This window comes from Echinops telfairi, unplaced genomic scaffold, assembly GCF_000313985.2.
Source record: "Echinops telfairi isolate 266 unplaced genomic scaffold, ASM31398v2 ScPeMD7_19;HRSCAF=73, whole genome shotgun sequence".
Lineage (NCBI taxonomy): Eukaryota > Metazoa > Chordata > Mammalia > Afrosoricida > Tenrecidae > Echinops > Echinops telfairi.
Genome location: NW_022103916.1, coordinates 1,644,341 through 1,658,556, shown reverse-complemented (window position 1 = coordinate 1,658,556; position 14,216 = coordinate 1,644,341). Strand labels below are relative to the sequence as shown.

Below are 14,216 nucleotides of genomic sequence, written 5' to 3'. Positions count from 1 at the left end.
TGCTTTACACAATTGATGTATGTATGGATTGTGATGAGTTGTATGAGCCCCTAATAAAATGAATTAATAGAAAAAGAAAAACTACCGTGGTAAAAATGGGCACCTCATGAGCTGAGACATGGTGAAGTGGGGGTGATGACTGCTTTATTGTATTGTGGTCAAATACATTTAAAATACATTATCCATTTTCACAAACTTTGAGTGTAGTATTAAGTGATGTTAATTAGATTCACCAGGATGTGCTATCACCACCATTATTCATTTTCAAAGTGTTAACATCATCCCAAACAAAAACTCAGTATTCGTTCAGTAATATCTCCCAGATGGCTGATTTTTACTATATATATATATATATAATTATGTATTAGTTGACTTATTAAAAGTATATACAGTGATACCTCGGTTGTCTACCTTCGAACTTTCCACATGCAAACAGCAAGTTGAAAAAAAATCTGCTTGGTGTTCATAACTTTGTTCCATAGTCAAACTGAAAATCCTACTCGGAAAAACTTGTACAGGCCAAAAGTAAGTCACATCTCTTCTTGCCAGGGACACAAATGGGAGACACTTCAATCTAAGTGCTGCTCTTGCTCAGACAACATATAATGCTTGTGTTAGTGTGTTAAATATTCATCATTGTGCCTTTTTGGTGTGATTTATTTGCATAAAACATTGCAACCATGACTCCAAAGAAAGTTGGTGATACCAGCAGTAAAGCTAAGAGGAAAACTATGAGAACTACAATAGAGTCAAAGACAGAAATCATTGCAAAATGTGAATCAGGTTGCCACTTCTCTGATTTGGTAGCTGAATACATATTAAGTCGACATTCTCAACATTTTTGGAACCAAAATAAGTGATTAAAGTGCCTAATGTGGTGAAAGGTGTGAAATCGTTAACCACAAAACAAAGAACCCAGGCCATCAAAGAGGTTGAAACGTTACTGTTAATTTGGATAAATCAGGAACCACTCAATGGCGATAGTGTATCTCAGACAGTGATGTGTGAGAAGGCTAAAAGCCTCCACAGTGCTTTAAAGTCCTGGAAAAAATGAATTTATACGTGTAATTTTTTGACCTCAGAACCAATTATTTGGCTTTCTATTAGTTCTTATGGGGAAAAGATGTTCAGTTCTCAAACTTTTCAGTATTTGAAAATAAATTTGGAAAAAATTGAGTTCAACAACTGAGGTATCATTGTATATGTATCACTTTTATTTCATTTTAAAATACAAGTCCCTTCCCATGGCCGGCACTGGCCCAAAAGCCTGCCACAGAGACACTGTAACTCATGGGCCCTGTTCCTCTCTGCTGAGGCTCAGGGATAAATTTTGTTACAGACATGAAAAAAAAAATACAAGTCCCCTTTCTCTCTTTGGACCTCAATCTCCTGCCCTGTACATACAAAATGGGAAAGTCAATGATTCGAGATGATGTAATGTCTGTTCTCCAATCTCTTTTTCTTTCTTTTTTTCCTTTTTTTTACAAAACAGGAGCAAGAGAGGGGAATGAAGGACTGGCTTTCTCCCAAACAACCCCATTGACTCCTTACAGTACCATAGTTACCCATCCAGATACTACCTCAGCTGTCCCAGTCTGTATTACACTACTCTGGCCCTCTTCTAACCCCACCATCTCTAGTGCACATTCTCCAGCCTCCCATGCATTCAAAAACTACTTATACCTATTATTTATACATGCTTGAGTCCACAAATTATTTGAAATGAACACAGATAAGGAAAGAATAAAAAACTGAACTCCAAAATAAGAACTAAGAAAAAACATACACCAAAGATGCCAGAGCTGTATTTCAAATTAGGTAGTGGAAAAATCTTTCATGACATCCTCCATGGAAGATTTCAGGAAGGAAATGAGAATAAGCCCATTTTGAGTGTGTACAAGTATCACAGAAAGCCATTCACATTATTGTTGTTTTTAATATACCCTTAAGTCAGTTCCAAGTTAGCAACAATAGAATGAAGCCCTGCCAGGTACTGCGCCATCCTCGAATTCATTGCTATGCTTGAGTGCACTCCTGTAGCCATTGTGTCAATATAGCTCATTGAGGGTCTACAACTCTTTCACTGAGCCTGTACTTGACGAAGCTTGATGTCCTTATCCAGGGACTGGTTCCTCCTGATAACGTGTTAAAAGTACACGAGACAAAAATCTCACCATGCTGGCTTCTAAGGAGTATTCTAGCTGCACTTATTCCAAGACAAGATTTGTTCATTCTGCTGGAAGTCCATGGCATATTCAATACCATAAATTCAAAGGCATTAATTCTTCTGTAGTCTTCCAATATCCAGTTTTCACATGCATGTGAGGCAACTGAAATACCATGGCTTGAGTCAGCATACCGTAGTCCTCCAAGTGACATCTTTACTTTTTTAACACATTAAAGGGGTCCTTTGAAGATTTGCAAAAGACAATTTTGCAACACAATATGCCACTGATTTCTTGACTGCTGCTTCTACAGGGGATTAAAATTTTCTTGGTTAATCCTGAGAGATGGTCACCATCATCTTATTTTGCAGAGGAAGCCCAGAAAAGTAAAATGACACAGCCGAGGCCATCCAATGGGCTGGGAACCATGGGTTCAAATTCACATCTGCCTGTCTCCAGAATTCAAGGATATTCACTAAGGAAATACCCTCTCCAAGGCAATGGGTTACTGAGATGACAGACACAGGCCCACCCTCTTCCATGAAAATAGCTAAGGGGGATAACAGGCCTTGTTTCTGAGTTACCTTGGTTACATTAAACAAGGTCCCTTAAGGCAGAAACAGCCAAAAGAAAGCAGGGCAAGGTGAAGAAAGAGAAGCCAGGGTTCATTTCCCAGCTATGTCTAATAGAATCTCCTCATTTTCATACTTTACTTCAGAAGGGCTGAAATAAGGCAGAGGGTCTGTCAGTGAAGCAAGAGACCCTTGAGGGGACACTCCCTCCTCATTGCTTCCTCCCCAACATGCTTTCTAGTTTCCTCGATCCCCAGTTTTCTCATCTCTAGAACATAAAATAACAATGATCCTCACAGGATCTCAAGACATAAAATCAAACATTTAAGGAGAGATGCTTTGAACACTGGTATTACTATCGGAGTGCCTCTGCTAATTGGAGCTCTACTGCTCCTGTGTTGAGTGACTTAATACAAGTCCTCTCTCTCATGGACCTCAGGCATCTCACATGTAACATGACTAGGTTATGCTGGATGATTTTAAGGGTCCATCTAGCTGAAAGTTTCTTGGCTTTTATACTATTACCATAATTCTATTGGTTATGCATGACTGCTGCCTCCACCCAAAGCCCCCACAGGAGGCTGTGTTCCCCTTTGATCATAATACTTGTCAATGCGTTATAATCATCTTCCTCCCCAAATAGATTATCTCTACTCCCACAACCTAAACTCAAGCCTCTTCATCTCTAATCTAGATTATGGCACCATCTTCTGACTATGTGCTCTTCAATCTATCTTCCAACCTGCCCTTTAAAGAGATCTCTCCAAAACATGGCTTGTGGCACCCATCCTATACCCTATAATGTGCATTTTTATACCCCCTCACCACACCCATCTCCACTCCTGGTTAAATCCTTGTATTGACTCCCAGTTTCCAATAATATAAAGGTTAAGCTCCTTATCCTGTTATTCAAATAGCCTCGTGATTTGAGCCGGCCAATTTTTCAGACTCCTCTCCAAACCTTCCCTGTCTCTCAGTCTGTGCTTTAGTTTGTGTTGAACTGATAAAAATGCTTCCTCCTACACACACCTTACTAGTCCATATCTCTCTACATTTGCTTATGCTGTCCACTTTATCTTTACTGCCCATACACCCATTCCCACCAATCTCATGCCCTCCTACTTCACCTAGCAAACTCCTACTCACTCAGCTCAGGCATCATTCCCTCCAGGAAGCTTTCTCCAACAGTCTGGGTAAATGTCCTTCCCTTGAGCACCTGCAGATACTGCAAGGTAATCATCTGTTTCCATGTCCATCTTCTCCACCTAACTCCAGGTGTATATATATATATATGTAGACTATAAGTCACTAAATTCCTTGCCTGCTATAGCACAGGTGTGGCACTACCACTCATTGCTGCCCATATAGGGCAGAGTAAAACCTAGAGTTTCCGAAAGGAACCCTGGTGGTGTAGTGGGTTACATGTTGGCTGCTAACTGCAAGGTCAGCAGCTCAATTCCATCACCTGCTTAGTGGGAGAAAGATGAGGTTTTCTCCTCCCATAAAAGTTTACAGCTTCATAAACCCAGAGACAGTTCTACTCTGTTCTATAGCATTGCTATGAGTTGGAATCAACTTGATGGCAGTACATTTGTTTCTTGCTTGAGGGTTCCCTAGGCTGTAAATTTTAATGAGAGTAGAAAGCCTCATCGTTCTCCCACAGAGTGGTTGGTAGATTTGAATCACTGAACTTTGCAGTTAGCAGCTCAATGCCTAACCCACAGCACCACAGTAACAGTATTAGGCGCATAATATTTGCTAGACTGACCACTCCCTCATAAATCTGATTAACTCCTGCATGGCTTCGCCCTCCTTCTTTTCCACAGCATAAAGCTTTCCAAGTTTATTATTAATAATAATGCTTATTAACAAATGTACAAATGTGCTTGACACGATGGATGGATGGATGGATTGTGATAAGAGTTGTATGAGTCCCCAATAAAAATGATTTAAATAATAATAATGCTTATTGATAACTAAACAAACACTGGTGCTTGGCACTTCATATATGCCATCTTATTTAATTCTCACAATAATTACAATGAGATGAATTATTTATTAGTTAGCTAAACTATCATATATGTATAGTTGTGTAAGATACCTCTCTATACAGAAGCAACAAAGCCACATGGAAGAAGCACACCAGCCTGTGCGATCATGAGGTGTCGAAGGGATCAGGTATCAGACATCATCAGAACAAAAAAATCATATCACTGTGAATGATGGGGGGAGTGCGGAGTGGAGACCCAAAGCCCATTTGTAGGCCACTGGACATCCCCTTGCAGAAGGGTCTTGGGGAGGAGACAAGCCAGTCAGGGTGTGATGTAGCAACGATGAAACATACAACTTTCCTCTAGTTCCTAAATGCTTCCTCCACCCCCCTCCCCCATCATGATCCCAATTCTCCCTTACAAATCTGGCTAGACCAGAGGATGTACACTGGTACAGATAGGAACCCGAAACACAGAGTCCAGGGCAGATGATCCCTTCAGGACCTGTGGTGTGAGTGGCGATACTGGGAGGGTGGAGGGAGGGTGGGTTGGAAAAGGGGAACCAATTACAGGCATCTACATATGGCCTCCTCCCTGGGGGATGGACAACAGAAAAGTGGGTGAAGAGAGACGTCGGACAATGTAAGATATGACAAAATAATAATTTGTAAATTATCAAGGGTTCATGAGGAGGGTGAAACGGGGAGGAAAGGGAAAAATGAGGAGCTGATGCCAGGGGCTTGGGTGGAGAGCAGATATTTTGAGCATGATGAGGGCAATGAATGGACAAATGTGCTTTACACAATTGATGCATGTATGGATTGTGATGACTCGTATGAGCCCCTAATAAAACGACTAAAAATAATTTAAAAAAGAAAAAGAAAACAACCAAAAAATAAAGAAGAAGAAGAAGAAATATATACCTCCCTATTTTATAATGAAATTTAAAATAAGGAAAAAGTGGATACTTTTATCACAGATATAATAACGATGATTCTAAAGTGACTATTTAAATGAAAATATTGGTTCTGTGCAGGTGAATACAGTATAGTGTATCGTGAAATCTAATAGGATTTCAAAAGGCCTACATTTGCCATCATATAACCCCTCAAAGACATAAAATCACATAGCTCAAATTAATACATTGGCATTAGTGAACTGTTACATATCAGGTGAGAGTGGCGATAATAGTACATCTAAATGTTAGAGGAGTAACCCTAATAAGCATGCCATCTTTGTTCTGAAAGGATACGATGCCTCAATCTTTTATGGGTTGGTTTTTTTGCTATGCTCCACCCCTAGAGGTGAGGGCAGCATTATCCTTTATTTTCCATCCTTCACACCCTCCACCACCACCACCACCATCCCAGTCTACGCCACCCACACTTTCCATCCAGATCAGGACTTTGATGGGTATGTTGAACAGCCAGCAAAGTTTCTGTAAGTGATGGGGCAACATGAATTTTACACATTACAAAATTCCTTTTTATCTCCATTTACTTCTTGAGAAAACTGAGGTTCTGAAAGTTACAGAACTTGCCTAAAAAGTGTCTTAAACAACTTCCTTCCATTTGCATCACACGTTCTCTAAATGCTAGGGTCCCACCAGAAGAAGTAGATGATATCTGGCTACCACTTCCAACTACTCTGAAAGGGATCCCATTAAAAGGCCCTAGAAAGAGTGAGAAAAAAAGATGTAACAAAACTCAAAATCATAAAATAGACTAGGCTTACCAGTTAAACAGATACTGATGGAAACCCTGAGACTATGGTCCTTAATCACCCTTTGGGTCTAAACATGAACTCATACCTGTGGCTCAATTTTCAATCAAACAATAGACAAGTCAATATGGGGAATAATAACACCAGTGACATGCGCACACCTTAGAATAATCAGCCATTTGAGACAAAAAGGGAAGTGTGTGCCCATAGACAAAATTAACAAGGTTAGACGAGAAGGAAAAGTGAGAATAGGAAACGCAGGGATGAGGTTGGGTGAGGGAATTGCAATGAATGAAATGAAGCAAAGTACATATGAACTGTTGAATGTAAAATTGATGATCTGACTTCTAAACCTTTATCCAATTCACAAAATAAGTTAAAAATAAAAGCTAGTAATGATAAAATAATTGCTAGGGTTCCAGATAGCTTAATATACAAAGTGCTTGAGAACACACGTCCCCATATAAATAATTGCAAGTTGAATAGCTGGAGAGAGAGCAGGTTAATTACTTTGTCCTATGTGTGTTACCCCCAAAGAAGAAAGGTGTTCATTCGCCACTCTTCTTGGGTGCACACTGATTTGCTAGGGAATACAGTACTTTGCTAGACAATGAGCAACTTATTCTAACTCCAAGACATAGTGCCTGGCTCAGAGGATGAGTTCCCGAACGATCTGACAGATAAACAAGGAACTTCCCACTGGACTGGGCAGACCACACACTGGTGCTACACAGGCCTCTCTGTTTCCTTAAAAGTAGAATATCTTGCATTGAGAGCCTAGACCATAGCATGGCATGGCCACAACATGTTAGAGAGTGATAACAATGAGCAGACTGAACTAAAGGTATTCGAAATCTTAGCCAACTCAAATAGCCCATGATATGTAGGAGAAACAGAGAGAGTAGAGGCCAAATAGCTCCACTGAGAATGAAAGGGAAGTCATACCAAAGCCAAGATACTTTAAAAGTGGACTCATATTTCTCTACAGGGGTCTTGGAAGAAAGATAATTTGGGTACACTTGGCCATTGGCACATGAGGACTTAATCTGACAGTTATCTCAGTTCAACATTTATTGAGCAGCTACTATGTGCTGTTCTATGTGTTTCCAAAGCTTATATCTCCCAAACCCGCAGCACCTACCATAAGACCTGACATACAATACACTCAGTATATCTAGTTAAATCTGAATTCGAAGGGGATCTCAGTCTAGTAAGAACAAAGTATAAACTAGTAAATCACAAAGGTATGAGCAGGAGTAAGGTATTGATGTCAAGGGTCAAGGATGGATTGAGTATCCAGGTGGACCAAGGAAGAAGCAGACCGAACAAGCAGCTTGGCTCCACCTGAGAACTGCATATAGAGCCCAAGAAAAGGGAAGAGCATGCACAAAGACTCAGCAGTTATCATGGGGCCTAAGTGAGTTAACAATGGGAGACACAGTTCAATCTGCCCAGAATATAGTCTGTGTCATGGGGATTTGAAGAAGGGAAGACAAGCAAGGTAAATTGGGGGTAGAGCATAAGAGGCCTGTGCACAGCAGGTGAAGGAGTTTGGATATTCTCCTACAGGCCAAAGTGTGAGTGAAACCACTGAAGCCATATTGCAGAAGGCTTGGCCTGGCTGCCCCTCATCTGAGGCTTGATGGAACAAGAACATGTGGGGCAATCTGTGAGGAGACTATGTCAATAACCCAGAAGGAAGTCATGAGGTGGTGCCTGCTTAGAACAGTGGTCCTGAGAGCTGTTGGGACAAGCCTGGAGGCATACCTGATATGTCTATATCTATAATGTTTGTAAACCTTGTCTGCAGAAGATGGTATACCATGGATGTTGGACACAGACAGATCTAAGGCCCAATCCCAGCTGGGTAACCTCAGGCAAGTTTCTGCACCTCCCTGATTTTCATTTATTCATCTGAAAACATGGGCATATTAAAAGGCAAAGATGTCACCTTGCAGACTTAAGGTGTGCCTGACGCAAACCATAGTTTCAATTGTCTTATATAAATTTTAAAGCTGAATAATGAATTGGGATGACCGGAGAAGAATTTATACATTTGAATTACAGTGTTGGCAGAGGATACTGAATATATCGCGGACTGCCAGAAGAATGAACGGGTCAGTCTTGGAAGAAGGACAGCCAGAATGTCCTTCACATCACCACCAGGAGGTGGAGAATGGCATTATGTTTGATAAGGTAGAGGATCAATGAAAGAGAAGACCCTCAAGATGGATTGACACAGTGGCTGCAAGAATGTGCTCAAACAGCAACAATTGTGAGGATGGCATAGGACTGTTATTCTGTTGTACATAGGGGCACTGTGAATTGGAATCAACTTGACAATGCCCAATAACAACAATAGCACCCATCTGTCAGGAACCCTGTGCAAATGAGATAAAAAGCACTATTACATAGTGAGTGGGAATTCTGTAGACTGGAGCCTGGGTTCCTTACCGTTTCTTCCCAGTTCTGCCACTTAGGTATGTTATAAAACCTTTCTCAGTCTCAGTTTCCTCATCTGCAAAATGTAGTTAATCGAAATCTCTATTCAAAGAATTCATGTGAAGATTGAATTAATGAATACATGAAAAGCACTTAGAACAAACAGTGCTTGGCACATAGTATGTGCAGTAAAAAAAAGTTAGCTTCTATTACATAAAACCACATAGGGTGGTTCCTAGCAGACGGAAGGCTGAGATTCACTCAGTACACTCTATACTCCGGGCTTTTCTATGTTCTCAGCAAATTCACCCCTGCACTAAGCAGGGGTGATACAGGTGAGGTAAGTGTAGCAGCAGAGAGTAGGCTAACTGGCTTCTTTCTCCTACTTTTCTCTCTGTACAAAACCAAGATACCACACCCTCTTCCTTCAAAGTATCCCTCTACTTCCACCTCAGGCCCTCAAACAGTCCTCGTCTGCCCTGATTCCACCTTTTTCTGGGATCCTCCACTTCTCATTTTTCTTGCTACTCATTTTCTCCTGAATATTGTCTCTATGGCATGACTGGGCCTGGAACCCTGCCTCTCTGGCTGGGTGGGTAGGCGGAAGCCTCTGAAAATGCAAAAAGCATGGTGGTTGTTTTTTTTTTTTTCAGACTGGTGGCCCCTCCTGCTCTTTGTACACAGCCAAGAAATGTTTGTGGATGACAACAATCCCATTATTGCCCCAGATCCAGACAGAAAAACAAGATTCCTCTAGTTCTCATTAAATTCAACATCATCATTTCCTCCCACACCAAGTATAATGCTCATAACACAATGGACAATGGGGGTAAGCCAAATCACTTTTCCTCCTGGAAAGAAGAAACAAACCCTAGGAAAAAATACCTTAACCCGAAAGGAGATTGATTTCCCCAGAGCCCCTCCCTAGGTTTTCACTCACTCTCACTTTCTCCCTTCCTTCTTTCCTCCTCCCTTCCTCCCAGCACCCTCAGGCCCACAAACACCTCCCTGCAAGTGGGAAGACAATCCAGCAGTCATGCGGTAGGACACATATTGCCCTGGTTGTCAAGAACACCAGGCTAGTGCCTCAAGTTTCTGTTCCCAAATGTGAGGCAGCTTGCAGAGTAGGAGTGGGAACAGAAGCTGGACAGCTACTACCACACAAGCTCCAGCCCACCACTGCCTACAGTAGAGCCTGTGCTGGGCCCATGCAACAAGCATAGGAAGTACAGTTCTCCTCAGCAAGGATCAAGTCAGCAGTGGCTTCTAGTGCTTCCAGAAATCACTCAAGTGACAGAACTGCAAGGAGGTCAGCAACAAAAGTGGTGATCTTCCTTAATCATCCAGATAGGGGCATAAATTCCAGGTAAAAAGACCTCTGCATTGGTCAGAACCAAGAACTATGCAAAAACAGAACACATAAGCCAACCAAAACCTCTTAAATAGGGAACCAGTGTCCAAAAAGGAAGTAGGGACTATTTTTTGCTCTACATTGCACTAGTAAGTCCACACTCTGAGAACAGCAGAGAAGATTCCAGCACACAAGAGCCTATCCAGAAGAGACAGGGCAGGAGGATGTGGGAATCACTAGCAGATAATATAAGGGGCTGGACATGGCAGCTGATATCTAATGCAATAAAGAAGTAAAGTTAACAGGATTGGGAGTCGAAAGATGCTAGTTAGCAGCACCACCTCCAGGGTGTCATTTCACTTCGCTGAATTTTCTCCGTTGTACAATGTGGATTGTGGTGACACGTGCCCAGGACCATTATGAGACCTAAATAAAGTCCATAGGCAGAGCAGGCCCTCAGCAAGCTGAAGCTCTGCGCAGGTTCCAATCTCTCTTCTTTGTCCACCAGAGGGAGCCTAGTGACCAGGAACACCCAGAGGGCACCAGTTCTACCTATCCTCCCCCAATGCTGCAGCCTCTGCTGCTAAACTCCCACTCTGCCTGCCCTTGCTTCCAGTGGCAGCCTTCTCAAACACTCCGTACAGATCCAGAGCAGGTCTGCCAGAGGAGTCATGTGCAGCAGCACTGGTGGCAACAATGTCTACTGCATCAACAGGGATGCCTGACACAGACTTCTTCCCTCCCTCATTAACTCCCCCACTCATCCCAGCGATTCCTGATAAAAGCTTCCAGATCATCAAGGTTCTTCTGGCCTTTTCCAGTTCAGTACCTGTCTGGGTCCTGATTCCTGTGGATTAGAAAAATCTAGTGCAAAAATAAGAGGCCTTGGATACAGGCAGGCTTGCATTCTAGTCCCAATTTCATTAGTAACTAGATGCAAAACCATGAACATGGTTTCTTCATCTTGGAGCATCAGTTTCCCCATCTCTAAAATAGAGTTGATGACGCTCGTTTCACAGGGCTTGTTGTGAGGGCCAAAAAAGCTAATGACGGGGGTACAAATGTTGGCTAATATATGGTTGGGAGAAAAGTACTAGACCAATCCCCTTATTAATCCAGTAGGAATTATGAAAAAGAAATTCCAACAAACAATCTGGATAGAAGAACCAAAAGGCAGGCCTACTTGGATGGCAGAAGCATGGAGCTCCAGAGTAAAAAGGCTCCCAGTCAGCCCAGACATCAGACTCACATCTGTAGGATAACGAAATTTTGGAATTGAGAAAACCTAGGGCTCACACATAAGAAGAATTGTGAGGATTGGACAGGACCAGGCAGTGTTTCTTTCTGGTGTACGTAGGGCCACTATAAGCTGGAACTGACTCATAGATACCTAACAACAACAGGTCATTCATTGAGCATTATACTGGCATGCTTTCTCCAGCTCTACCAGACACCCACCTGGCCACTGCTGGGCATGTCTACCAGCCCCCTCCTTCATCAATTGTGGCAGCCTGACATTGGAAAGTTCTTACTGATGTAGCTCCAAATCTTCCTGTTTTTGCCCTCTGAAGCCTTCAAAGAATAAAGCTGCTTTCTCTGTCACAGGCCTGACCCCTCCAGAAAAGTTTTCTGCAGCCAAGCTCAAGAACCCTAATATTCCATCCAATCTTCCTCTGTCCCCACCCCACCATGACCGTCTCCTGAATGGGCCTTAGTCTGTGTATCGCTCTTCCAGTGCTGTGCTCCAAGATGCACACAGTCTTCCTGCCGCCCTTGCCTGCACAGAACACATATCTCTCACCCCCCAGACTACTCTGAGGCATTCCACACCAACACTCAGCTGAAGCTGCACTGCTATGGAGCCCAGCCGAGCCCTCAAGCTGCAGCTGCTGCTCCTGGGGCCCAGCCATCTCAACCCAGCACCCCAGCCTGCTGCCTCACCACGGGGGAGTTGCAGAGAGCTGTCTCCCCACAGATTTCCTGAGGCAGAAGGCTTATCCACCCCCAGCCCAGCCTCCAAAAGACACTCCACTGGTTGTGGCACATGGTAGGACCAGCTGAGCATTGGGGAAGGGGAGAAGTCTGTCCATTCCATAGAGGACTTCAGACTTGCTCTGTGGTGTAGCCAGATTAGTCGAAGAACCAAATCTAAGCTGGAAGGGCTTATCTTTTGCTCTTTAAAAAGCTGTGGGGAGCTGATAGGTGGAGAGAAAAAGGGACTCAGTCAAGGTCACAAAGCCAATCTGCAGCAGAGCTTGAAAGGGAACCCAGGTTTCCCAACTCTCAGTTCAGTGGGGATTTTTTTGTTTTGTTTTGTTTTGTTTTTTTTTAAATGGCAGGAAATAAATAAGGGAGACTTTGGGGGAAGCCCTTTGAGTCAGCATGCCCTTGACTTTCCTAGCTTGACATATTTATCCCAACAGTTCATGATAAAAAGTGGCACTAGCCTTATAACATGTCCCACCAACCCAAGAGATATGACCACGGTATCCAAAATAGGTAGACACATTCCCAACACAGAAACTAGCAAAGATCCAACAAGAGGGAAGATCTGTAGGCTTCCCTTCCTGGTACAGATTTTTTAACTGGGTGTTGTTTTTCTTGAAGGGTGGAGAGGGGTGGACTTTGAGGAAGTAGTCAAGGGCCTGGTCTCCATCTTTACTGCCCCCACCCCCACCCCTTTGCTCCTCCAGGCCAGGATGTGCTGCAGTTTCCCTTAGAGCTGCGTCTCAGCCTCCAGCAGCCATTCTGGTCCTCACCTGCCTCTCTGGGAAAGGATAGAGCTGAGGCTGCCAGAGGAGGCCTGCATTCAAAACCTTCATCATACCCCCCAAAAGGGGGGGGTGTCTCTGTCTTGGGGCTTCGTGTTGACACCACCAACAATGAAAATACATAAACAATACATAACAAAACAATTTTTAAAACCCTAAATAAATAAATTGGCATCCTCTAGCAAGGATATAGGAGGTGAAGGGGGAAGGGTGGATGACTGCTCTAGTACCTCAGTAGCCTCGGCTTTGAGAAAGGGGAGGGACCTGCACTCATCTGGCCATCCTGGTCTTTGGAGTGGACCAGGAGAGGGGTGTCTCCTGATGGGCTGCAATAGCATGAAAAGGGGAGAGGAGGAAATGGAATCAGGCACAGGCTTCTTACTTTATTGGCTGGCCAGGCAAGTTGGAGAGGGCTCTACAGGGTAAGAGAACAGGGGAGAGGTACAAACACATTCCTTACTTTCTCTGGAGGGTTGTGGCGGGACTGGTACTGGTACTGGTACTGTGGCCTCCAGCGGCACCTGGGCTAGAGCTCCTGGATGCGCCACGGCTCAGCTGGCCCCTCTCCCTGGGTGCTCGCGCCCCAACACCCACAGCCGCCGAATAACCGGATTCCTTCTCGCGGCCGGAGTGCGCTGGCCCGGCCTCCCGCCCGCCACGTTCGCGACCTAGGGCTGGGTTCTCGTGGTGCAGGTGGCACTGAGCCATGTCGCGCTCACGGGGTGTGTAGGTCGTGTCTTGGAGCGGGTAGGAGGTGTCCCGTTCCTTGTCCCGATACACAGCCTCCCGATTCTGGTAGGCGCCGTCCCGGTTCGGGTAGCCCACATCCCGAGCCGCTTGGTGGAACTGGCTCTCCCTCAGCTCGCGGTGATGGAACTGGGTCTCTCTCAGGTTCTGATACTGGCTCTCTCGGCCCGGGCTCTCTCGGGCGCCGTGGGGCTCCCGGTGCAGCTCCCCGCGGTGCAGCTGGCTCTCTTCCCGCAGGTCGCGGTTCTCCTGGGTGAGCTGGTCCAGCTGGCCCTCCAGCTCTTCAATGCGCCGCCGCTGGCTCTCCAGCAGCTGCTGCTGGCTCTCGATGATGTTGTTCAGCTCCAGCAGGTATTCCACTGCCCGGTTGGGGCTTTCGGAGCCCGGGCCCCCCGGGGGCCCTGACCCCGCCTCCATCCTGGCAGCCCAGGGGCAGGGGAAAGGGCAGGAAAGCC

The 14,216-nt window shown here is 44.3% G+C and overlaps 1 protein-coding gene and 1 pseudogene across 2 annotated transcripts in view; one reads left to right on the top strand and one right to left on the bottom strand.

The window, feature by feature from the left end:
- The window catches only part of IQSEC2 (IQ motif and Sec7 domain ArfGEF 2), a 110,299-nt gene extending 96,099 nt beyond the window's left edge, over positions 1 to 14,200 (bottom strand). For both annotated transcript variants that reach the window (XM_004713128.4, XM_045288328.1), the window contains exon 1: positions 13,475 to 14,200. In XM_004713128.4, the coding sequence (XP_004713185.1) occupies positions 13,475 to 14,178 (704 nt within the window). In that variant the 5' untranslated portion in view covers positions 14,179 to 14,200. The remainder of the gene's footprint in view (positions 1 to 13,474) is intronic.
- LOC115869018 lies at positions 1,218 to 1,345 on the top strand (annotated as a pseudogene).
- Positions 14,201 to 14,216: the final 16 nt, after the last annotated feature.